Source organism: Dendrobium catenatum, unplaced genomic scaffold, assembly GCF_001605985.2.
Source record: "Dendrobium catenatum unplaced genomic scaffold, ASM160598v2 fragScaff_scaffold_1056, whole genome shotgun sequence".
Classification (NCBI taxonomy): Eukaryota; Viridiplantae; Streptophyta; class Magnoliopsida; order Asparagales; family Orchidaceae; genus Dendrobium; species Dendrobium catenatum.
In genome coordinates, this window is record NW_021319518.1 from 298154 (window position 1) to 325415 (window position 27262).

Sequence of the window (27262 nt, forward strand, 5' to 3'; positions counted from 1 at the left end):
AATTTTATTAAGTCAGAAATAATGAATACTAACCAAGACCAAAATCACAGTAGATGAATGATAGATCCATCAATCATAAGTTCCAAAGATTGAAGTCTCAAAAAATGCTTATGGTGAAATTGCTAATGTTCAAGCTTTAGCTGTAATATCCAAGGCTTTCAATTGTTGTGATTGGTGGCCAACGTTGTGTGGAATACCCCTAGATAATTGAGGAATTTTTATATGGGGCAGGGCCAAGAGAAGAGGGTCGACCAAGAGAAGATAAGACAGTAGGATTTCGATGGATTTTCTTCTGAAAAATCTGTCACTTGAACCTGGATAATTTTCCAACATAAAACTGACCAGAAAGTCCTTTGAGATTTCTGGCACATTTTTCATTGAAAATCCAAACCAATAATTGTGCGCTTTCCTACAGCATATCCACTGAATTATATATCGTATTACGTAAATAAGCTAATAAATTAAGCATTATGTATACATGCTGTATGTTAATGAATATTATAATACATAATGTAATAAATGAGCTTTTCTTTATGCATCAGCTTTATGCCTGTATGCATATGCTAGTCGCAGTATACTTCCATCATAAGGCAAACTTTCATCTTTAATAACTCCTAAAAGTGTAAATCTGATCCCATATGAATCTGAAGTCAAACTACTAAGAATTGTACTTTTCTATGGGAAGATGTCACTTGACATTTTTGCCATGAATCCGAAAGACAGTGGTCCACTTCAATCACTTTTCACTTGCATTTCATAGTAAATGCAATCAAATAAGCTTCAAGTATAAATTGAAATATTTAACTCTGAAATCATTGACATTCATCAAGAATTATTCTAAAAACATATGCTTGTATTATATTTAATATAATCACACTTAATTTTTCATTTGTAATGCATTTTGTCACACATCACTAGTTACTCTGGTTTATAGCATTGCTGACTTTACTAGAGGCAACTATACACTTCAAGTAAGATTTACTACAATAATTTACACATATTCCTTTCTTCCTGCAGACATCAGAAGCACAATGATAATAAGAGAACTTGGAAACAATATTTTAAGGATGCCATCTCATTGTTATTCACTGCAGCAAGCATAAACAAGACAACATAATACCTGATTGTCCACTTAGCTCTTCAATAGCTTGCAACTTTGCCTTAGCTTTCTGGAGTTCAGCACGCAAGATTTCTATAGTGCACTTTGCTTCATTATCAATGCCTAAAGAATTCACCATCCGCAGTACTTTCGTATTTGCTGCTGAGTAATCACCATGTCCGAGCTGAAAAGGACAATAAAAGACAAGTTATGAAACTGAGTTCCATCCTTCATCCAAGTTGTAAGCTTAGGTATGACCATATTGTATATAATAAAAGAAAAACAAATCAAGTATACTAATTGAAAGTGTTAAACTTATTCTCTAATCCGAATTTCTACAAAACAAGGCTTCAGAATGTCAAAAAAGGGTCTTCTAGACCGAACGGAATAAAACACAAAAGTATATGGATCTGAGGGTCTGCAATTTAAGCCCAAGATATATATTCCTTGAGGCATGCTGACCTGAGATAAATCTTAGCAGATACTAACAAAAACTTCCTGGAAAAATAAATCTTGTATTTTGATTATTGTATCTCAAGATGGATTATCTTGAAAACAAATATAAGATTTTTTAATCAGCTTTTATAAGATTTTTTTTCTTTATCATGGTGATTGCCAATCATTTATATATGGATTTCAAGCACACAATATAATTTATTTTTGCATCAATTATAGGGTTTGACTGGAATAGATATTTACAAAAATGACCAATTGTTATTCTTCTCACTTAATTCATGGAATTTTTTTTATCTTTCATAAATTAATGAAGTGTGACACTATCAATTTTCCTTCTCACCCTTAATCTATTATTATTATGTTTACCTATATTTAGTTCTTCAGAAGGAATGTGTTCCTATCTATTCACTACATCAAGTGATAGATCATTACTATTCTATTATTCGTAATGAGCTTCTTTTTGAAATAATCAATGGATATGAATTGGAAATTTCTTGTATATGAAAATATACAAAACTTTGCATAAGCACATGTTCCTGCTTCACAAGAACTCATGTCATTAACTATTAATTTGTTGTATGTAGCTTAATCATAAAAAGAAAATGATCTTAAATGCATTGCATTTGTGCATATTGCTTCAGGTGGTGTTTTCTCTCTTTGTTACCTTCTTTGGTGATAGCAACAAGTGAATGAAAGAAGAAACGTTGTTAAATTTGCTAGAAATTCAGCTCATTTATATAGCTTTCTTATTAAAGTCATGCTTTTTCATAATACAACAATGAATCCATCAATTTTTGTACAGTGTTATTGCAATGTGTAGTTCCTTAATTTGTTATATTTCAATATAAAAGTTAATCATCCTCATTTCATTTAATTTTAATTACATTTTTTGTTTTTACACTTACGCTTAATTCTTTTCTTTTTGTGCATCTAGATGAACAAGAGTAACCACAGTCCATTATGTTAGTGCAATTTTGAATTAGTCATTAGCATCATATGTTGAAATGTCTATCTAGTGTTCCATAATATGTCATAAGAGTAAAAGCTTAAAATAGTCCCCCAACTAGCAATAAATGTCCAATTTAGTCCCAGAGTTTCGCATTGCCCCAATTTAGTCCCTCAATTACTAGATTTAGCTTTTTCTTCCAAGTATCCTAAAGTCTTTGATTTGAGTTCTTCTTGCTAAAGTAATAAAAATATATAGACTTAGATTGATTATTTATTTAGAATATTTTTTGTGCTAAAAAATTATAAGAGATATTTAATTATATACAATCAAATTAGAAATATAATGATGATATTCGAGCTTAATGAGGTTTTTGGGATGAGCAAACTACATCAAATGATGTAGATACAAGAAATTTTTGTTCTTTAAAATTATATATTTTGTTTTTCAAAATTATATGAGATGTTTAATTATATACCAAAAATCAGAAATTTGATTATATTTGACACTCAAACTTAATGAAGTTTTTGGGATGAGCAAACTACAACAAATAATGTAGCTGCAAGAAATGTTTGGGACAACTTAATATGAAATCATAGCAAATATTTATTGTTATTTTATAAATAACTTTGTTAAACAATTTTGAGATTGTGATGTTTCTTGAACTCTTAGATTTTATTGCATGCATCATGTGTATGTCTTCAATTATAAAAAGATATATCTCGCTTCATGTGATATAACAAAATATTTGTCTTATTCATGATGATTATAGAATATTTGTAAGTTTATCATATATATCTGGGTGACTATAAATGCATAACATATTGTACCTTTAAAATATATAGCTCACAAGTCAATAATGATCCATCATTTAATTTTAAATAAAATTAAATCATAATAATAAGATATTAGGCATAACTAAATATAAAAAAAATTAAAGAAAGTATATTTTTTGTTACAAGACAAAGAATAACAGAAGTGTATAAACCTGTTAAGCTGATTTTAACTTTATTTTTAAATAAAGTAATAGAAATAATTTTATAATTTTAAATATAATTTTATCATAAAATTCATTTTCTATTTTATCATATTATTAATTTTTTAATGATTATAATCATGTGCATGTAGTGTTAACTATTAATTTGTTTTCTTGATCCAATAAAATTTATTGCTATGGGAAGAGGATCAAAATAAAATTTTACTTCATCTTATCATGATTAATATGTCAATTTGGTAATTTTTTTGTGCTTTTAAGTTTTAAGTCTATTTTGTTTGATTGTTCCTTTCTTTTATGAGTTATTTGGATATAGATGTTCATTATTTCTGTAGTCTACATTAAAGTGCACATGGCATAACATTTTTATATAACTAAATGTCATGCGCTTCAATTTTACTTGATAGTTAGAAATTTTGATTATCAATTGTAAATCCACGTAAAAATTAATTTTGTTCTTAAAGATAGAGCTTTCTTTTCTGTTCTTCTTTTGAATTCATATATCATTTTCCATTGATATTTGTTGGCATATTTTTCATATTGATTTATTTTTTAAAGGGTTTTCCCTTTATTAGATTTGTTGATTTATAGTCAACTAACAATCGTCAAGAAGTTAGCCAGTTATATTATTTTCTCCCTCGATGTTTAGTTTCAACATTGCTTATTTTAATACACAATATATGGATATACAGTAAAGTTAAAAACCTTCTTTCATTTGAAGCCTCTTGGTTAATTTACAGCTTAGGCTGTAACAGTTGGGGTTTATTAGGTTAGAGTTAGGGTTCTACTATTTATATTTGTAGTAGAGATGTTGTTCGGTGGTGATCAATTGTTCTGGGAGATAGCATGAAGGGGATAGGTAGAGACGGTTTTTTCTTAATTTTTCTAGAAGTAGAGACTAGGATTCTGGCAGTGAAAATATTCAAAAAGGCTTATTTTTCTCAAGTTTAGAGGGGAGTACGAAATTCGAGAGGGACAAAGCAGGGGACCTGACAAGTAAAAAAGGGATTTTTCTTTCCTTTTGAATTTGGGTAGCTTGGTTTTCTAGAATTTAGGAATAAAAATAATTCTGAAAAAAACACTTGGAATTTAATTTAGAAAATTTGAAATAAATCTTTATATAGAATTTTTTTAAATGAAATTGTTAGAGAGAAAAAGAAGAGATAAATAGGATTAGTTGAGCAAAGGGACGAATAGGAGAGAAATGACGTTGAGCAAGCAATTGTGATAATAATGCTTTTTAGAACTAAAAGAACTCCAAAGGGCATGATTTGGCTTGGATTTTAGCATTTGAAAATTAATTATGATCCACTGAGGATCTTAAGAAAAAAAGTGCATCAATTATGGTGGCCAAGGGCTTCAGCCAACAAACAATTAAAGCACATCCCATTTACAATTCATTAGATGACGTGAAACTGATCTTCATCAAATCATTGATCATTATCTTGTTAATTGCTAACAATGATTGCCGAATAATATTAAGAAATAGAATTCTAATTAAAGGAGGAGGAGGAGGAGAAGAAGAAATAGAGAAGTAGAATAGAAAAGCAAGAAGAGCAAGAAGAATCAGGCACATAGATAAGAAAGGGGAAAAAACATGTCAAGGATTGTTTCATTCAATAATCACAGCATGAATTTACGTGACCCATTTGACCTCCATTTATAATATATAGCATAAAAAATAAGCATAATAACCAAACTTATGCTAGACAACTTACAAAAGATCGTATTGCTAATTATAAGTAAAATAAAGTCTGATAAAAATAAATAATAATAATTAATTGAAATGCTTTGATAGTATAAAGAATCTATGCTAATATCATATATATATAAGCACATAAACAGCTACCACATTGACACTAATCATTAAAAAGAAAGATTATAGTCACTGAACATATAGAAAAGGATTGTGGGAACTATCCAAAAAAAACGGTCTTAAATTTAAGAAAAGGCTTACCCGGTGCAGTCTCCATTAATGCAGGGTTGGCATTACAAACTGAAATCTATTAAACTTGAGAGAATTTAAAATAGCGCCCAATGGTCCACCTCTACCAAGCGCCAAAAAAAAAAATTATGTAAACAGCATAGTTTATTGACTCTATAGTAGTATGAAAATAGATTCCCAGCCATGGAAACTTCAGACCGTTAATGTTTAGGAGAAAGAAAGAAATAAAATAACAAAATAAAAGCAGATGGGCACACAAATAATTCAAAATTGTTGTGGGTAATCAATAAAAAGTCACATGCAGAATAATAGTATGAGTTATAAATCTAAGAAGTCCAATGTTTCCACTTTGCACTTCATAAGAAAAAAGAAATTTAAAAAAAGGATTAGACATATAAAGGAAAACAAACAAGATAACTGTAATGAGACTCGGGATAAACCTTTCTACTAATGAATCAGCAAAATACCTTCGATTCAAGCAAAGAAATCTCAGATCGTAACCGATCATTCTCCCTCTCTAGTGACTTCACCTTCTTTGTTTCAACACTGAGACTCTCATTCAATAATTTGATTTCAGCATGTTGACGATTAATAATTTCCCTCTGTTGACATAAATTACTCTCCAGTCCTCGAATAGAATGTTCTTTTTGCTCAAGTAATGTTTCTAGGTCCTGTGATCACATTAAAAAAGCAAAGAGAGGCAACCGTAAGCAATTATATCAAGAATTTTTTTTTTAAAAAAAAAAGACAAATGCCCAACCTTACTAACTGCTTCAGTTGTTTGACAACTGCTCGAGAGTCCACTCTTACGCTTAGTCAAGCTAACAACATCCTTCTTTAGCTTTTCACATTCTTCAGAAACAGATGAAAGCTGGAAAACCAATAATTACACATTATAAACAGAATTAAGCTTATACATATGGACAACTATGCCCTGTTTTATGGCAATGTTTCATTAAATAATAACCCCGAGTATTAAGCTTGACATTTTCAAGAAATATATCTTTGAACTGAACATTGCATCTAACAAGTTTAAAGATTATATTAGAAGAAGACATGCCACTTTCTTACATTTAGTAGTATCCCAACTATTTAAGCTCGCCTCAATTGCTGCTTCATTTCAATCAATTATAGACGGATATTAGTACGATAACATTTTATGTGCCCAAACTTCAACAATAATCATCCATCTCTATAATTATAAGTGTCACTCCAATAAATAATGATTCCTCACTCCCAATTGTACTTAGACCATAACATTCAAACCATTCAATTGACTTCATTAACTGTCAAACAATAATGCTCCAAAGGTCAAACAAAAAGAAGACCAAATTTTTCATTCATTTTTCAATCATTAATTGAAGAACCAAAACTATCAAGACAGCTCCATAGAAGTTATAAATAGGTTTCAATAAGTTTAAGGGTTCCTTATCAGTCAATATGGAGAATTTTAAGAGAAACCTTCAGCATTTATAGCCTCATTTATTATTCTCTCAGTTCTCTAAAAATATATGGAGTTTTCAGAAGGTCAAATGATGAATTCAAATAAATATTATTGAATTTTAATAATTCATTAAAGTAAATGTTTAAGATACTAAAACTCCTATAAATTGGGGTCATTTTGTAATGGGCAATGTAGTCAAAAATTCATCAAATTCTACCATCTGCACTTCCTCCCTGGTAGCATACTTTCTATGCTATGATATAAATTGACACTAAAAGAAATGAAGAGAGCAGATGAATCAAAAAGAGAACCAACAGAAAATCAAGAAATTAGATTTGTACTGCAATTGGATCATGTGAAGTTTATTTCTTGCATCACAATCACTATGGCGGATAAAAAATTGACCAGCACTTGAAATCCAACAGGCTAAGAACCCTCCAGCGCTCTCAACGTGACATTACAATCCAAATATCCTTGCAACTATTCCCCAACTAGCCTATTTGTCTGAGATAAGTTGAGATCAGGTCAGTCAATTGTGGCACAATCTAAAACTCCACAAACCATTTTCACTCAGCAGCGCCAAGAACAAGAGAATTCTCCCAAGAAAAATTAGCACGTCCGATTTCTTATTCGATGAATGAGTAAATTATAAGAGGAAACACCTTTAAATGCCTTATAACCAAAAAAATACAAAATAACCATCACATTTTCCAAAATAGACAACCCTACTTGAAAAAAGAAAATTGCGTAGATAACCAACTCTTAATAACTAAGTCACTTAGCATGTAAAGAAGCAAACTAGGGCTTTAAATTCATAATTTTTAGAAATATATTGAATTTATTTAAAAATAAACTTGTTCAAGAGTTTAGATGATGACTTGCCTTTCTATAAGCTTCACTAGGGAAAATTATAATCTTATGCCTAGGGGTGTCAATATTTGACCCGACCCAAACCCCGACTTGAATCCAACCCAAAAAATTCTGGATTTGGGTCAACCCGTTTTGCTAATGGGTCGGGTTCGGGCCAACTGGAAAACATGATATCAACCCGAAATTGATATGGATCATCCCCTTGACCGTAGAGCTCCGCGCCAGCCCTGCACTCACGCCCACACCCCCTCCCACCCCTGTGCTTGCACCGACGCCTACTCCCACACCGGCGGTCCCCTGCACGCTTTAGCCCACTCGCCCGCAGGCTCGCCTAGACACCTCGTCACCTGCTCTCGCCTGCCCACCTGCTCGTGCCTCACAGTCGTTGCCTTATGGGTCGACAAGTCAGTCAAATTATACTCGGATCGACTTCGAGACCATGAATCTAACCCATTTTGCAAATCGGGTCAGGGGTGTTAAAGACATGTCAATTTGGCGTTGAACCCGAACCTAATCCGAAAACCCATTTTGACACCCCTACTTATGCCCCTTGTCATGTCATGAGCATCCCTCAAAGGCTCAAATTCTGGAGTTTTACAAGGTCTACTGAATTTTTAATGAATATTTGAAGTTCAAGGACATTGTGATGATTTGTTGAGTTCATTGACCTTAAAAGACTCCTAATTTTAGGATTTATGGACATTTTAAAGCTTTAATTTGAGTGTATAAAAAGTTAGCCTAAAATAAGTTTTCAACATGTCAAATATATATGCCGTATAAACCTCAACATAAATGAGTCTAATTAATAGACAATAAGGGTCCCACAAAGTAGATTTTCACTAAAGTACCATAACACCAATTTCCACTCATTATTTGGAGCGCTAGATTATTTTTAAGAGATATATTTTTTATTTTAGGTGAAAATCCATTGCTTATTTTATATTCGAGAACAAAAGAAATTTTAATGATTTATTTATTTTTTTGCTAAAACTATATGAATTTAGAAGGAATTCATATTTGAATTTTCTTTGTTTTGCAATTTTTTTATAATTTTGGATTTATATTTTCAAATATAATTTTATTTTTTTAAAACTCTTACTTCATTTTTTTTCCTTTATTTTTCCAATTTTATGCGCATATAGGATGAGTTGGCAACAACCCTTCATTTTGGATTCAACAACTAAGATATTCTCAATAATTAATCATTGCTAATGAGTGGCGCCTGAGATGGTAGTCGGTCAATCATATGACATAGGATGTAATGGATTGAGATTTGTGCATGTGATGTTGGTGGGCCCACCTACGTGTAGCTTTGCGAATCAACGAGAGAAGCATCAACCATTGGACTCCAATACTGGTTAATGATTAGCCATATTAAACCCCTTAACACTTTTTTTTTAAAAACAAGCACACAATTTCCAAATCGTATATCGCACCATTAATCCAAATCGTATATCGCCATACATTTGCCAAGGCTTCCTTGCTAAAAACCCTAATTTAATTCTCTCTATCAATCCCCATCACACCAAACCACTCTAACCTTAGAACTTCGGGCACACTGGGTGTAAAACCCATATGTGAGCAGCTATGTGTCACATTTGACTCAATTTAAGATACCCAAAAATCTTAACATTTACAAAATCTAAATAATTTTATGTCATTGTGTTCTACTAGTCAAATGGAGCAATTTGACATAGCATTATATGCCTAAATGTGAAGGATTTGAGAGTTAGAGAATTAAATCTAGATTGCATTTTTTTCCTAAGTTAAAAAAAAAATTAAAAAATTGATTAATGTTTAAATATGACAATTATTGTATCAAGGGTAATAAAGGACTAACAGTTGGCTTGCATGCATTGTTTTGGAAGAGGATATTTAAGGAATTTAACTTGCCTTAGTTATACTTAGTGTATTTCCTTCCCAACAGAATTAGAAAAAGGGTCTTTGCCATTCTCAATTTTGTGCATGATGGAGCAAACCGAGAGGTGGGGGCAGGTGAGAGCTGAGAAAGGTATGTGACGCGGGAGGAAATCAAGAGGAGCTGGAATTGGGACGTTTTTGGGCTCAAGCTGAGGAGCTGTTAAGGGGGGAAATTGTCGGAGCCCACAGGAGGCCAAAGGGTGCTCAGCTGAGGTAGTCGGATTCCTGCTGTAGTTGGGTGGTAAGTGCTAAATTGTTTTGGTTTTGGGAGCTATCTAAAGGAAGGTTTGTGCTGTTGGGTGGCTGGTTTCTTGATTTGAGTTAGTGGCAAGGAAGTTAGGGGGTGTGAGTTGTTGCATTTTTAGGTAATGGAAAAGGTTAGGGTTGATAGGAATTGGGGGTAGGAACATGTGACAGGTCAGTAAAATTAAGGGAAGAAGAAGAAGAAAAGAAGAAATAGAAGAAAAGAGGAGAAAAGGAGCAAAGGAAAAAAAATATAAGAAGTTATTATGTTTTTGTAGGAAAAATTTGTAGGAATGGTATAATTAACATATCAATTTTAATCATGTTCAGTTATTGATTGGACGTTCCTTGTGCAACGGGGGATTGTAAACTAATTGTGCGTGAGAAGGGAAAATTGGAAGGTACCCTATAAGCGTAGACAGATGCAAGTTGCCCAATTTGGTGAGTCAGTGTGCCAAGAAAGTAAGATATGCATCTTTAATTATGTAGTGTTGACGAATATTTTCGCACCGACTCAACCCCGATCGAGCCCGACTAGGCTCGATCGCGCTCGATCGACTCGATCGATCGACGTCGAGACAAAATCGACTCAAATTAGACTCCAATTTAATTAAATTAAATATTCTCCAACATGTAGCAAAGTAGTGTATTCGTGATATTTACTCTTGGACTCTTATATGATCATAATTATTAGTCTAAACTGTGGTTCATACAGCCATTGTACACGTACTCCCTTGTGATTTGTGAGTATTTGACATACGTTATCACGTGCAATAGGGTAAAATATGAAATATGAATCATACAGTTATGCTTATTATATACTAATACATTGATACAAATTTCAGTAATGTTTATCTATGTACACGTATAAATGTAGACAAACACATAAGTAATATATATAAGATTGTTTTCAAAAGAGAAGAAATAGCCATGATTAAATAAGTTTAAGAAAATATCATGTTAGAAAACAGGTAGGTGGGGCAATGCGACCCAGTAGAGGCAATGTGACCATAATACCATGGAGCTTGTGGCTATGAGACCTATAGTTGGTAGAGCCTAAGGGCTCTAGAGGCAGAGGCAATGTGACCTTGAGAGTTGAGAGCCTACGAGCTGAAAAACCTAAATCTCGATATGACATTTTCTGGGGTTGAAAAAGAAAGTTATCAAATAAATAGAAATTGATAGCTGTGACTAAATGTTTTAATGGTATGCATTACCTAGTACTACAACTAGCATAAAATGATACTATTAATGTTATACAACATATAATTGAATGGGTAATTCAGGCAAGCATCATCCTTACATGTTACATGGTAAGAATCATACCCAGTATATTATTCTATATTACTTTTACTGTAACTTTGGTAGCTTATACATATTTTTTTATGCTCATTTGATTTACCTATTGATGTTCATACTCATTAGTGAATTATTGCACTTAATTTTGATATTAGAGTTGCATATCTTTATGAGAGTTATAGCTCACCAGAACATCCAGGAAAAGAAAAAAAAAATGTCGAGCCAAAATAGTGGCAGATTCAATTTTTATTTCATATTTATCTTTATTAATGTGAGAGGGGTCTGATATGAGGTAAGTAATATATTCATATTTACATATTTTGGGCTTCCCTATGTTGCTCTGTAGAAGAATGTTTTTAGAAATAAAAAAATTCGGGCAGCTTCCACTTTTGAATGATGGTTCAAGTATGATATTTTATTGGGCTTCATTAAGATAACATGATTATATTTTTTAAATAAAGGTTAAAATTTGTGAAATAAAGGGGTGTGACACTGTAAAAGACTAAAAGCTACAAAGCTAACACTTTAACATTAAGGAAGGCAATGACAACGAGCAATCCCAAGCCGTATCAATGTAGTGATTGGCTTTGGCCTAGAACTAAGTGTATAGTCTCGAACTTTGGTGCAAAATGTGCACAATGAACCTTAGAGAAGCCAATAGAGAACAATGTAAAAAGTGGTCCTTTAAGACTAGTTGGGTTTCTTTCCATGTACTTCCCTTCTTATTGCTTGACTAAATAACTCGTGAGGATAATGAACTATTTCCTTAGCATCTCTTGAATGCCTACTATGTGGTCAAATAACCCCATAATGTCACCCAAGGGCACAGTATAGATACAAGCCTAATTCAAATTAATCTCTTCATAATTAACGTATTTTACTGTTTAAAGTAGTGTTTTTCTCTCTTCAAGATTTCTCAAGAGCAATCACTCAACCATAAACTATACAATAGGCCATAATCCAAGCCTCAATTTCCAGTTGGGCAAGGAAGAAAATCAGATAAACAGTGCGTTACATGGAGAATAGATTAGGTTTTACTCACTGCCCCACATTCTACTCAACATTTAAATGGTCTTATCAATATAACAATGCCTGTGCGAGATAAGTCTTTCAGAATTAGATGAATTAAACAGATTTTTCTTTTAAAAAATTACATCATATAAATTAAAACAAATAAGGAGAATCTTGCAAAAAGGTGAACTTCAACATGTCAAGTCACAAGTATCAGGAAAGAGTGTATAAATAGGATACGTGTCACTACTCACCATCAACTCAAGCTTCTTAACCTCTAAAGACGCACATTCGGCCTTCTCTTTTTCTAGTTTGCATTCTTTTTCAGCATGTTCTTTATTAAGATTTGCCATTTCCAAGGTTACTTGAAGCTCCTTCAAACGTGCATTAGTCTCACCAACTTTAAGCATACTTTCAATTGTTTCTCTGAAAACATACAAAGAAAAAATTGACAAATAAGATGCATGGCACGTAATTAGAACAACATTCTCACCGTAAAGAATAATAGTTAAACATCAAGCTATGCTCTATAGGGAAAAAGGTAGCAAAAGAGTAAGTGATGTCATAAATTTAAAAAAAAAGAGGAATAAGTAAATAATAGAAGTGCACAACATACTTCTGCAGCAGAGCAAATTTTCTGGGTATGTCATCATGGCATGACACATCAGGTATCTGATTCAGCAATGATTTCCAAGATGCTAATTCAGATTCTAGCATATGAGCATGTACTTGAATTTCCTGTAATTGATTAAGCTCCATTTCTGCCTTCTGCCTGTGACCTTTTTCCTCCAATAGCTGCTCTATCAATAGTTCTTTATTCATACGAAAAGATTTTAATTGTCTGGCCTCTAGTAATTCAGCCTCCTAAAAGGACATGAAATAAATACAACAACAATAACAACAACATCAAGTCTTTATCCCACTACGTGGGGTTGGCTAGAACATGAAATAAATAAGCAAAAATAATATATGAAAAGCTTATCCAATAAAATTTTAAATGTGGTACATAGTCCAGAATCAAGAATTAAGGGACATGACCTTGACTCAACTGAAAACAAAAAACAATTAGACGTAAGAATTTTGGCACTAAAATCAAGTATGCCAGTAAGAACCCAAAACATATCACTTAAACATAAGACAAGTGACAGTAACAGTAATAAATATAAAAACTTGAACAATTAATAAATTAAGAAGAAATAAACAAGTGAAAGTAACAGTAATCTTTCTCAAATCAATGGAATAAAACATAATAGTTTATTAAAGAAACTCACAAGTCCCTAATTGCAAATGAGGAGAAAAAATAATTTTAAAATATTTATTAATTTGAAAAAATAAATAAATACTAAGTATTGAGTACGGTTTAGATGTTAACAGATTGACTACGGTTTAGATGTTGACAGTAGAAGCAGTGGCAATGGCAATCAAAATAGGACTATAATAAGAAGTTCATTAAATTAGGCATATGGCACAAATTTCAAAGAAGGATGCTATAAGGGATATTGAATAATCAATTATTGATTGGAAATTCATAATATAGATTAGCTCATGAAATGGTTTAATGAGATACATGAAGGTGTTGGTAGTTGTAATGGTGGCAAGGGCTGGGACTGATCTATGTAGGGGAATTGGATGGCACATGCCCATACCAGCCTGATCAACTCCATTAGGTAATAAAATGGCAAAATTATTTTTGCTGCCTAATGTCAACCAACAAAGTATAAAGTTAGAGAAAGTTTGTGGTGAAGGACATGTAATTGGTGATCGGGCTAAGTCTGAAATTCTCAAACTCCATTTGGTACTCAATAAAACAACTTAGAGGATAAGAAACCCTCAAGTTTTGGAGAGACTGGCATAGATGCGTCCCAACTAACTCATTGGGCTGAAGTGGATCTTACAGAAGACTCTACAGGAATGACAAAGCAATCAAACCATCATCTTCCAAGGGATGTGCCAAACGTACAAAGAATAAGAAGAATAGTGTTGAGAGATTTCGTGGTAATTGTATTGTTAAGATGGTTGATAATGTAACTCAAGTTGCTAATGTAATTCAAAGAATAACAAGGGCTTCAAAAATAATATTCACAGAAACACATGATAATTATATGGTTAAAATGGTTGATAATGTACAAAGAATAAGAAGCGTGGTGTTGAGCGATCTCATCGTAATTATATTGTTAAGATGGTTGATAACGTAGTTGCTAATGTAATTCAATGCATAACAATGGCTTCAAAAAAAAATATTCACCGAAACTCATGATAGAGCTATCACGTACTCCTGACTTTTTTGAGAAAGTGATTAGTACTATATATGACAACTTATCCAAAAACCTAATAATTATTCATTTCCTCTTCTCAAAACCTGTGGAAGCAAAAAAAAAAGATGGATATGAAAGGAGTTCAATAAATGTTCTTATATAATGAAACTTACTGACAGATTAATCCACTTGTGTTGTAATGACTTAAAAGTTTTATATTTTAAACAGTGGTCTTCAAAAGCATTTTAGAAATATGAAATGACAATGGTAATTTTGTGTTTATCCTATCATTACTAATTTAACTATGTATCTGATTGCAGTGTTTTTACATTACTCTGCATACACCAAATTAAACAAACCCTAAGCATTTAGAATACACTATTTTTTTTAATTTAATATATATACACCCAATCACATTTGAAAAATAACTCCACTACATTTACTTTTCAAACAATCAATCTATCCAAAAATATTTAGAATGTACTAATTTATTTTACATTGTATTTCATTTCCTTTGTATTTCTTTTTCACTAAACCAACAGCCCTTCAGTTTATATATAAATCATTCAAGTTATTGAAAATGGTTTAATTAGTAAATGCGAAATGTTTTGAAAAATGTTTAATTATATTTTCAAAAAATCTTATATTTAATGAGTAACAACATTTAGTTATAAGATGATTTTAATAAAAATTAAAAAATTGCTTTTAAATGGATAAAATTTGTTTAAAACTTAGTTCATATTCTTTCTATGATGGATATAATCATCTATCAAATTCATGAAGAATATATGTTTCTTAAATTAAATAATTGCTCAAATGATTGATACTACTACAACAACAGCATCAAACCTTTATCCCACTACGTAGAGTCGGCTATATGAATCCATTTTCTACATTGTGTCACGTTAAAAGTCGAATTCTCATTTAAATTTTATAAAGAAAGGTCATTTCTAATAGATCAAAAACAATTATGGCATTTATTAAAAAGTTATGAGGTGATTCACAGACAAAGAAATTTATCCTAGTGATGTTAAACCATCAATCAATAAGAGCGATAAATGATAAAAGTTAACAAAATGAGATGAAAGATTACATGCAAAGAAATTTATTCATCTACATACAAAGAATTTAGCAACGGTCAATCCAAACATGAGGAAAGATCCGACTTAAAGGTATACACAATTACAATCCAAATCTAACTCTTTGCCACATTTATTTACTTCGGTAAAGAGAGAAATAGAGGTATATTTCAAGCCGAGAACATCATATCGGCCCTTATGGAGCATTTAAATGGAACATTGAGACTAAATATAAGGAACAAGAAAATGACCAAATCCCCTAACTCTTTAAATAGGACCAAAATTGTCTCATACTATGTTAAGAAACCATTTCCCTCAACTTTTTAAAAAAATCAAAATAGTCCCACTGTTACTTTTATTATGGTTAAAAACAAAAACGTAACGAAGATATCGAGTACAAAATGGTATAAAAAGAATACTATAAATTCGTCATCAAACCAACAATAAATTCCAAGAGCCGAAATTAAAATTGGAAGAACTTTACCTATTGTGAAACTCCTTCCAGCGTCTAAACCCCTTGCAGCGTCGAAACCCCAGACTGAATCAAAGAAGGCGAGCATAGAATCACAGCGCTAAACTGCCGATAAAGTCGAACCCCAGCAGCCAGCCGATCTTCGCCTCCTTTGGAAACGACGAACTCTAATGGATGCCTAGCGTCGAACTCCAGCAACAACGAACCCCATAGTCAGATGTTCTTCGCTTCTACTATTTTTTGCTATTCGACTTTGCTCCTTCAACGAAGTTCCCTTCCTGTCGGATCGGAAGTCGCGAAATTTTAATCAGAGGCAACCACAGGTGCTCACTCGTTGTAAAGGTACCTATATTTCTCCCTTTCGCATGTTTTTTCTGCCAAATTTTGTAATCGTCATAAATCTTGTTAAATCCTTCATCCAAAGATCCCCTAACAATCAATCTCTAGCAAAGTTGAACCTAGCAACAGTAAGGAGACCCATCCATGGAGTCGACGTCCTTCAACAGGGAAAAACCATTGCAACACCAAACCCCCACTCGCCCAATCATCGCGTTCGGTCGGGCACCCACGCGATTAGCTAAACTTGATCGAGCAGCAACCAATGGGAGGTATTTTTTTAAGTTCATATATTCGAGAAGTGTTGTTCAGCTTGTTTTGTTATCGCAAATTAACCTTAAATAAAGCTTGATTACTTAAAGTTGATTTTAATGTTTCTAAATTAAATCTTTAATAAATAGGTTTATATTTATTGTGAACCTTACTGTTACATTCATTACTTAAGAGCATGCATTATTTTCAAATATTATTCATACTTGTTTCACATCAAACTCATAAAAGGCCAATTAATTCTAAAGGTCAATTCAAAAAATACACAGAATTTTAACACTATTAATTTTAGTATCAAATAGTTTGGATGGTGGGACTATTGATTTTTTTTTAGAGTTGAGGGACCAAAAGAGTCCCTCAACATAATTGGGGACCATTTTGCTCCCCAGTTAACCTTGGTATTTTCCAAGGTCTGCCACTTCATTCTCATAATGACATCAATGCTTCATAACTCCAATGGGAGAAAATCCTCCCTCACCTGAACCCCCTATCATGCCTAGATGCAAGTTGTCCTCCTCTTCTACCCATGCCTTACTCCCACCTCCCTCAGTTTCCTCATCATCACGGTGAGAACCTGAAAAGCTCGGTACCTGCACCTGTGTGCCGGAGTATACTTCTCATCACATCTGAAGCATAATCCATTCGCCCCCTTTTTCCTGCAGCTCTCTCTCAATAAGCTTTTTGAATTTTCCCCAACTTCCCCCTCCTACAGGCTTAACCCTTGGGGTCTTACGAAGGTTGCTCGATGTTGGCCCTTTGGGTGCTAAGAAGGTAGTGGTCATCCTATACGAGCCACCTAAACTGACGCCTCTGCCTCCCCTCTCCTGGCACTTCTGATCCTCCACCAACTAAGCTAGCTCCATAGCCTCTCCCAAGTCACGAGGCCTCATTACTCTAACTGCTGCGCGGATTTCTATCTTAAGCCCCTTCATGAAATTTTCCTCTAGAACAGTCTCAGCAACCCATCCAGTCGACTCATTAGGTACTCAAATCTCTCGCAGTATTCTACCGCTGAGCTTTCCTGTATCAAGACAAAGAATTGCTCATAGAAGCCCCCTCTCCTGCTAGTTTGGAAAAGTTCCAATAAACACTCTTCAAACTCCCTCCAACTCCGTATGGGCTGCCTCATGTCTCTACATTGGTGCCAAGTCAATGCCTTCCCTTCCAAACAAAGATCAGTTGCCGTCAATCTCTCCTCCTCCATCAACCAATTGAAGGTGAAAAATCTCTCTACCTTGTAAATCCACCCGTGTGCATCCTCCCCCTTAAAGATGTGCATCTTCAGCTTTCTCGCCATCAAAAATCCTCCATTTACCCTGATTCCTCCATAATTTTCCCTTCCCCAAGTGGGTGGGGTCCCCCTCATTTATCTCGATCCTCCTTTCCACATTCGTAACTAAACCCTTCTTAAATTTCCTCCTCCTTTCCTTGCAAATCAGCACCTCTCCGGTCATAATCTCCATCCCTTCTTTCAAAATCAGCACCCCTTTGCTCATACCCAACATATCCACACCTCTCCCAATACCTTTCACCACTCCTCCCTCTGAATAGGTTCTAGATTAGGTTTTCTTCCTTCTCCCCCTTAGATCTCCACATCATTTTTATCCCTACGACTATCAGAATTTGAATTTCTTCTAACAAACACTATTGCCTCTGATGCCTCCGTTTGGTTTTGAAGATCCCATATCTTCTTCACCATCTCTTGTAGGTCCGAGAATTTGTCTTCCATGAAGGAAATTCTATGTTTCACCGTCACTTTGATTTGACCCATCTACCCCTCAAGACTTTCTTACAAAGCATCAATCTTCTTGCCGTCATCGATACTCAGATCTCCGTTAGACTCAAAAATCCGCATTTCAGCCCCAAAGACAGCAAAAAACAGCTGTTTAAAGGGGAAAACTACTGCAGGAATAAAACAAAAACAGCCCCAAATTCAGCTCGGCTACGGCTCTGATACCAATTTGATAGACAACACTTGTAGAACTCAAGTTAAACTTATTAATAAGGGAAATTCAGTTATTTCTCACCACAGTTCTCCCCACAAATCAAGAGAAATAGCAAGAAACAACGTAATAATTGATGAAATTGGAAGGAAAATACCAAGATACAATTGATCATCAATTCGAGAGTAGGATCTACCTCTCCCAACCCTCTAGACGCCACTAGAGCCAAAAAAACACCAAAGCACCAACAGAATTAAGAAAATCAAAGGTAACCCTAACCCTAATCCCAACCCTTCAACTTAAAGCATACAAAATAACAAGGCAAATTACTAAACAGTCCATACATAACTTAATTCCTTCCCTAACCGCCCCTTCCTTCCAAATATGATGCAATAAAAAGATTGCCAAAATTACATAAAAACTAGGTCTTCTTTGAGAATAAGAAAGTAGACAAAATACCACACTTAAAACGAAACAAAATACAACTTTATAACATATAGAAGACGCTTACAAACTTAAGAAATAAAACTCCTAAAACAGCTTTTCTTTGATTGAGAATAAAGATACAAATGGAGTGGACGCTTGTGGAGAGAAGAAGAGATAAGAAGCCCGAGACAAAATCGAGGAGAGGAAGAGAGAAAGGGGGACAAGCTCGCAAGCTTTTCCAAGAAGAAAACCCGCAGGTTTTGGTCCAAAAATACTTCACATAATCTCTTTTTTATGCTTACAAAACATCACATATATAGAGGAAAAAAGGGGCAATCAAACAGCCCAAAATACCTCCAACCGAACCAATCAAAATAGGGAATAAAGAAGCCCAACAGGCGGCTCCAGCAACAGCAGCGCCGAAGGGACCACCTGGGGACAGGAACGGGCAACACAGGGAACCAGAACAGGCGCCCACAGGTAACCGGAATAGGCAGCCAGGGGAGAAGAACCAGCCACGAGGAAAGGAGCCAGGGGAGAACCGAAGGGCCAGCAGAGAAGGGGAATAACTTCAAATTATGAGTTGAAAAAGAAGTAGAGCTCAGCAATAATGAGCTGGAACCAAGCAGCTCCCCAAAACACAGCAAAACCGAACAGCCAAGCCCGAAACCGAGAACCCATCAGCAGCCCAAAAACAAGGCAAATAATCTCCCCCCCCCCTCCCCTTTGCCTATATCAGATTCTTCCCCGATTGAAAATGCTCATCTCCTGATAAGGATGCTTTAGATTTATCCCGATGAGATGATGGATCCAAATCCAATTCTTGAATCTTGGCCACATATTTCTTCAAAATAATCTCTTTCTTGCTTGAATTGATCATGCAAAAGTCGCTTTTTCTTCATGTATTGCTCCGTACATATGTGCATCTTCATCTAAAGCTTGTATAACTCATTTTGAATTGGATCGGTTGAACTTCCTTCCGACGGAATCCATCTGTCCATTTTGATTTGGAATTCAGGATTTTCTAGTTGATTTTCACCCACAACCGGTTCACCATTTTCTTCTTTTTCCATTTTTTCTCTAAATACTTAAAAAAAACACAAACCTAGGAATATACAAACCTAGGCTCTGATACCAAATTGATGCAATCAAAAGATTGCCAAAATTACATAAAAACTAGGACATCTTTGAGAATAAGAAAATACGTAAGTCTAAGACACAAACAAACTAAAATTTTATAATAGAAAGACGACCATACAAAAAAAAAAAACTCCTAAACTTGTTTTCACATCACTTGAGAAGAAAGATACAAGTGGCATGAAACTTGTGGAGAGAAGAAAAATATAAGAAGCCCGAGACGAAGTCAAAGAGAGGACAAGCTCGCAAGCTTTTCCAAGAAGAAAAACCCTCAAGTTTTAGCTTTCCAAAAATCATCCATCATCTCCTTTTTTTCTTTGATTGAGAAGAAAGATACAAATGGGGTGGTCACTTGTGGAGAGAAGAAGTGGATAAAAAGCCCGAGACGAAGTTGAAGAGATGACAAGCTCGCAAGCTTTCCCAAGAGGAAGAGAAAAGGAACAAGCTCGCAAGCTTTTCCAAGAAGAAAACCCTAAGGTTTTTTGCTCCAAAAATACTTCACATAATCCTTTTTTTATGCTTACAAAACATCATATATATATATATATATATAAGCTACAGTGGAGGCGGACCTTTAGTCCAGCTGGAGTAAACCCAGGTTGGCCCTTTGCCTAGTGATGGCTAGACTGGTCTAACACAGTGATGCTGAGTGAGAGAGGAATTGAAGTGTCTTCAAACAGGTAAACAATTTAGTCATTTTGAATATTCTAAATATTTAATATGTTATATGCATTTCATTATGACTTCTTTCTAGAGATTCATACAAAGAAGAAAAATTGATTAGGTCAAAAGCATTTAAATAATTTAGTGTTCATCAGTATAACCAAACTTTAAAAAGAAATTTCAATTTGAAGATATTCTTGATCCAAAAAAAATATAGTTTTTATTGATGAAAATTGCAAGTGGTTAATTGAGGAAATGAAGGATGCTGGTAAGCAACAATCCATTGATAAAGATTTGACTTGGAGGCAAATTAAACAGGCATGAAAAGAAGTTAATTGCAAGTGCTCTATAAGATTTAGCAGTTAATATTTAATACTATGCTTTCGTGATTTTTCATTTTAAAATGTAGTAGAAGATTTACTTTTCCACATTCCTTTGTTTTTCAAAGACTGAAAGCATAAGAAAATAATGATTAAAGGCAGACTTAAAGGCCAAAACTACCAAAACTTCAGAAACTAAAACTCTTAATCAGATTCCATAATAAAATAAACACATAATGAAAATAGTGATTATGAGGTTATCAAGAGGCAAGAGGTTGATGGCTAATCAGATTCCATAATGAAATGAATTCATAATGAAAACAGTGATTATGAGGTTATCAAGAGGCAATTGGATGATGGCAAATTGTTGTGTTAACATATCTAAATTATCATATTTGCTAATTTAAGATAGGAATTACATTATTTAATCTTATAATATTTCTTTATTATTGATGATATTTTGTTTTATTATATTTTCCTGGATTGTTCTCTTCCATTGACGATATATATAGGCATGTATATGCTTATACTAATATGACAAATGAGTAAAGATGTAGTTCTTTATATGTCTTTTGCTTCAAATCATGATATCAGAATGATCTCATGATATGTCTTTGATTATATTTTTCTGGATTGTTCGCTTCAAAGCATGAGATGATTTTTCATTTTGATCTCAATTTAGTCCCAAATGAATCAGTTTTCGACCAATGTTGAATAATCAATGGACTAAACTGAAACAACATGACACTCTAGGACTAAATTTATCATATACAAATAATCGGGGGACTATTTTGAAGTTTACCCCCTTATTTACTATTGAAATACTTCCTTGATATTGAGAATATTCTACTTTATTGTATTTTCCTTGATCATTCTCATCTCTTGACTTATTTTTTCAAAGAAAATGAAACATAGACAATCTAAAGTACACATGTATAATCGAATGACTTGACGTTAATTATATCTACATGTTAATTATGTCTGCATAAGCCAATTCATAGATATTTGTCACAAGTTGCTCTCTCGACGTCAGGGGCGGAACAAGCCTTAATTTTCGGCGCAAGGGGGGGGAGGGGCGCAAACTTATAAGTAACTGTTGATGTTGCTTCGAATTTGGCTCGACTCTTCACTACAAAAAATTGGGTCAATAATGACAAAAAAAAATAGAGAAAAAGAAATCTAAAGACAACTTTTAGCTACAAAAAGTAACTAAGGCCTCTAAATAATAAGTAAACTTGATATTAGACCAAAAGGAAAAATTGTCTTATAATTTTGTCACTAGAAGTGTAGAGAATTCTCTTGTTCATATATATATATATATATATATATAGTGTGTGTGTGTGTGTGTCATTTTAGTGAAATGATTATTTGTACTTGAGTACATAATACATTTTAAAAAAAACATCAACTTTTATATAATGACAATTATTCTTAAACAAAATTTAGGTTGAAGTATGGATGATTTGTTTGCAAAAAAAATCAAAATGATGTAATTGATTAATCATTCAATTTCTACAAAATGTATGTTAGAGTTGCCTTGAATTTAGCTCAACGCTTATTTGTTCACATCCTTGATCGCCCTACACTTACTAGATATGTCAAGGCTCCAAGGGGGCAGCGCCCCCTAACAAATTTTGGTTGTAAGGATATTTTTGAGATTCAAATTAATAAATAAAATGATGAATTCTCTTTACTATTTCTTTTTTTATTTGGTTCATCGTTCCCTAACAATAACACATTTAGACAATGTGTTTAATTATGCTGGGAGGCAATTGCCTAAAGACGGTAGTATTTTAAAACTTTTATGGGGGGCAAATGCCTAAAAATCCTTGTAATAAAGACTAAAAATAGATGGAACGGACCAAATTACTAAAAGAATCATATAATAAAAAATATATTTTTTTAGGGGGGGCAATTGCTCCCCTTGAGCTAAAGGGAGATCCGCCCCTGTTCGACACATAAGAAATTTTTACCTATTTTTCGTGTCAAAGAAAACAGACATGCCCTTTAGTCATATTGCCTATATCTAGAACTATAACTACAGCTATGCTTGACACCAGTATAACAAAGAAATGGAAAGAACAAATTTCATGAACAATTCAAGCTAAAAGGTATATTACAACAATTGAAAGATTTAAAGAATTTAAGCTCATTATCCATATGATTAGCATGTTATTATAATCAGTAAAAACATAAACTATAACTTTCCGATAATTCTGGTCAGTATTGAACATATCTGAGATAAATACAAATAATATGCTCTCTTTAAAGCCAAATGACAGTTGAAACACTCACAGCCTTCCGAAGTTCATCCTTTAGATGCTTCACCAAAGTGGGGTACTCTGAGGGGCCGGCTTTAACCAATGGAGAATCACAACTTGATAACTTGCACTCTAATTGACTCTTCTCATGGAGACACTGTTTTCAGTAGCGTTTAAGTACTTAACACCGGAAATACTACAATATTACAAAAGGAAATGCAAAATTAAGAATTCTCAAATCTTACCCGAACAAATTAAAAGAAAATTGAAATCGCAGAAGGAAATGAAACTAAAAGCAAAACTACGGGTTGTGGAAATGGTGGTTATTGCAAGTGTAAAATTAGAAAATACTACAAAATATATAATAGCATTATGGTAAAGTCATCAAAGTTTTTCACCTCATTCAGTTGTTCTTTTAAATCCACTAAGCTCTTTTTCAGTAGTTCTGCTTCTTGCTCAAAGCTATCAGCTCGGATTCTCATTCTTTCAAGCTGAAATAATCAAGAAATTGAATAGATCCAAAATATAAAATAATTCAAAAGAGTTTCCCCTGACTAACCTCAGCATTCACCCTTGACAGAGACAGCTTTGATTCATCTTGCAAATGCAAGAAAGACAAATGTAGACGGTTTTTCTCCCTTTCATTTTTCTCAGCAACCAGAAGAAGTTCCTTTTCAACAGTTGCCGCTTTTTCTTCTGCTGTCTCAGCCAACAATTCAGCATTTCTACGAACTTCAACTTCTTTTTTCAGCTGTACCTGTGGTCAGGGACAGAACCACTTTAACCACATGTAAGAGACCAAAACGGAAAATCATAACAATAGCAATGCCTTGTGGGATATAGTGAACCGAACTTGGGAAATGCAACAATGAAGAAGGCCATTACAAGAAGAGCTAATCCAGATATTGAAAAGTTCACATAAACACTAGTAAAGTAAGCTTGATGCCTTACCAATAAGTGAAAGAACAAGCAAAGTTTGTGTTTGCTTGGTTGAACTCCCTTTGGATTGTAGCTAATCAAAGTGGTATAGACATATAGTTCAGTTAAACAAATGTCATCAATTAAAAAAAAGAGCGTACATCTATTTGTTTGCTTATTAAGGTTCACAAACTACTAATTTCATTAGTAAGAAGTAGAATTAAGATTTTCTTAAACAGTCTTTGTGATTCAATGGGAGGCCCGAGTATACTTTCTTGTTAGAAGCCCTGGTGCAGAACAAACTCCACGAAGCTGCTCATTCAGGACACAATTACGTGCTCTTTCATTATTAGAATCAAGAATGGTTCAACCAAATCGCTACGTAAATGTTCATAGCCTTTATTCTTGTATGAAATGAATATAAGTTAATTTGTATGCTAAATTATTAAGAGCCATACAATTAATTATGCTCCTTAATGAGCACCTTTAAACATGTTTGCATACTCATTTAGTACATACTTGTGAGATAATTTCCATTACTAATACTCCTAGAACTCACCAGTCTTGACAATTACAAAGCTCAAGTCCAGGAAAACTTGCAATTTGTGCTTAAGAAATCAAGTCCTAAAAGATTCTAAACTTAGTTTTATTCATTTGGAATCCCGTAGCACATTCACGCTAGTAACAGTAGGTTAAAATATATATAATTGGTTTTAAGGCCAACCCAAGCACATCAACTAAGCATCCCCCAGCTTCATGCTCGATTAAAAGACCAAAAGAGACGAGTATGGGACTAAGAAAATTCCCGAGTAAATTACATACAGGCATGAAATCAAGAGGAAAAGAGAGAGGAGAGAGCCTGATAATATGTTCTACCTCCAACATGCAGGTCTCTGCTGCTATTAACGTCATGAGCCAATGGTTCAACAAATTGAAATTGGACAGAGCACTATCTCTTCCTTAATTCTCTCCAATTCAATCATTTTTTAACCTTCTTTGATACCAAAATCTTGCAGTGAAGGGAAAAGATGGAGGAATGATAGCAGGTTCGGAGATCCACTGCAGCTAGGAATGCGTCAACAGCCTTTGGACAGCCTTCACAGCAGGTTCAGAGAACCACTGCCAGGAAGCTAGACAACAGTTGGACTATCCAGATTGGCTAGGGTAAGAGGCAAACCGCAGCCTCTGGCACCTGGAAGACAAGGGACAGCAAGTCTGCCGCTCGGAAAGGTGGCAAACAGCACTTCTGAGGGGTTGGATTGGGCAGACAGCAGCAGTCGGCAAGTTCTTGATTGCAGAGGAAGGGAGAAAACAGAAAAAGGTTGGGGAAGAAGAGAAACACCGCCAGGCTGTGGCCATGATACAGGAAAGAACTTAAGAAAATAAAGATAACATTATTTAATCTCCAAAAATTGAATATAAGAAGAAAGATGTCACTTTATTTATAGAGCAAGTCTACCCCCACCCTTTGGAGGGAACTTATTAACGAAAACAATAATTTAAAATAAATAATAATAATAAGAGGAGAGGAGACCTGTTGGTTGAATCAGGCCAACTAGGTCCATCCAATATCATTCTCCATGTCTAGGAGAGGCTTCGGCATAATCCAAAGCCGATGAATCTTCATAATGAGTCAAATCAGCTATGTTGGAAGTGGCGGATATTTGATAGTCACCCAGTAACACCAATTGGTAGGAATTATAGTTGATAGCTTTGACAATACGAAATAGCCCATCAGCCTTTGCCTTGAGTTTTCCATGAGCTCTTGTAGAAAATCGTTCCATTCAAAGTTTGATCCATACCAAGCTACCTACTTTGAAATGAGATGTTTCCTTGATCTGTTTGCTTGTGCTTGATATTTTGCATTTTGTCTTTTTATTTGATCCTATACTTGTTGATGAAGCTTCTAAATTTCTTGAATGTGGAGTTTAGCTTCGGGGTGACATTCTTTAAGAGAGATGGGTGGGATCAAATACATCAGTGAAAGGGCATGGCCTGTGGTCTGATTGTGGGATCGATTATAAGCAAATTCTTCTTGGGATAAGATCAAGTGCCATTGGCAAATATTTTTGTCAATAAAACATCTTAGAAGGTTTCCCATGCTTCGATTGACCGCTTACGTTTGTAGATAAGCAGCAAAACTAAACTATAATTTGGTTCCAAGCTGTCACATCCCACATCACCCCTTCCAAACAACGCAGGGTGCAATAGAGAAAATCATATAATTCCTAAACATTCATAACCAAATCATTTCAACTATCTTCATGCCACTTAAAATGGAAACATTCAATTTTCTTCATGCACTTCATACGTATATAATTACAGAGAAATTAACCATCTAAAAATATTTTCCATGACAACAACTCACATACCTCTACTCAGGACTCATCTCATACTATCATAAAACCATAGTTTTTAAAATTTAACCCGAGTCTAATCAGCTTACACTATATCCCTGGCCTTTTTTGTAACAACAGCTAGAATAAAAATATGATGAGCTATGAGGCTCAAAAAAATATACAATTCTAATATCGTATTCAAGTATATAAAACATAATACTTACTTGTGTATCAATAAGTGAAAGTAAGAATTGCATGTAATCATTAAAAAATGAAATATGCAATATGGAATTATTTAACAGGTAAAATAAGGTCAAATGTAAGAACTATGCTCATATGAACCAAACTTTCCAGTATGTCTCATAATGCCAATATTATCACCACATGTCACATACTACCAATATCATCAATCATGTCAAATATATTCAATGAGTAATTCGTACGTCATAATATATAATCATTCGTATATCTTTCAGTTCATCAATTAATATTTTTTAAACCTTAGAAAGTGTCATGTTCACATGATGAGGTCTAAGTCTACAACTTGTTGTTGGATAAATTTTGTCATCCTCAATAGATTGCATAATTTGTGATTGAGCACGGAATTGAAAAATAA

At 33.9% G+C, this 27262-nt stretch overlaps 1 protein-coding gene across 7 annotated transcripts in view; it reads right to left on the reverse strand.

Annotated features, from left to right (window-relative positions):
• LOC110110834 (mitotic spindle checkpoint protein MAD1) overlaps nucleotides 1–27262 on the reverse strand; it is a 95964-nt gene that overhangs the window by 57021 nt on the left and 11681 nt on the right. For all 7 annotated transcript variants that reach the window (XM_028698092.1, XM_028698089.1, XM_028698090.1 and 4 more), the window contains 8 exons: nucleotides 23949–24146; nucleotides 23788–23880; nucleotides 23424–23546; nucleotides 12844–13091; nucleotides 12482–12653; nucleotides 6201–6311; nucleotides 5908–6111; nucleotides 1121–1283 (listed from right to left, as the gene is read on the reverse strand). In XM_028698092.1, the coding sequence (XP_028553925.1) occupies nucleotides 1121–1283; nucleotides 5908–6111; nucleotides 6201–6311; nucleotides 12482–12653; nucleotides 12844–13091; nucleotides 23424–23546; nucleotides 23788–23880; nucleotides 23949–24146 (1312 nt within the window). The remainder of the gene's footprint in view (nucleotides 1–1120; nucleotides 1284–5907; nucleotides 6112–6200; nucleotides 6312–12481; nucleotides 12654–12843; nucleotides 13092–23423; nucleotides 23547–23787; nucleotides 23881–23948; nucleotides 24147–27262) is intronic.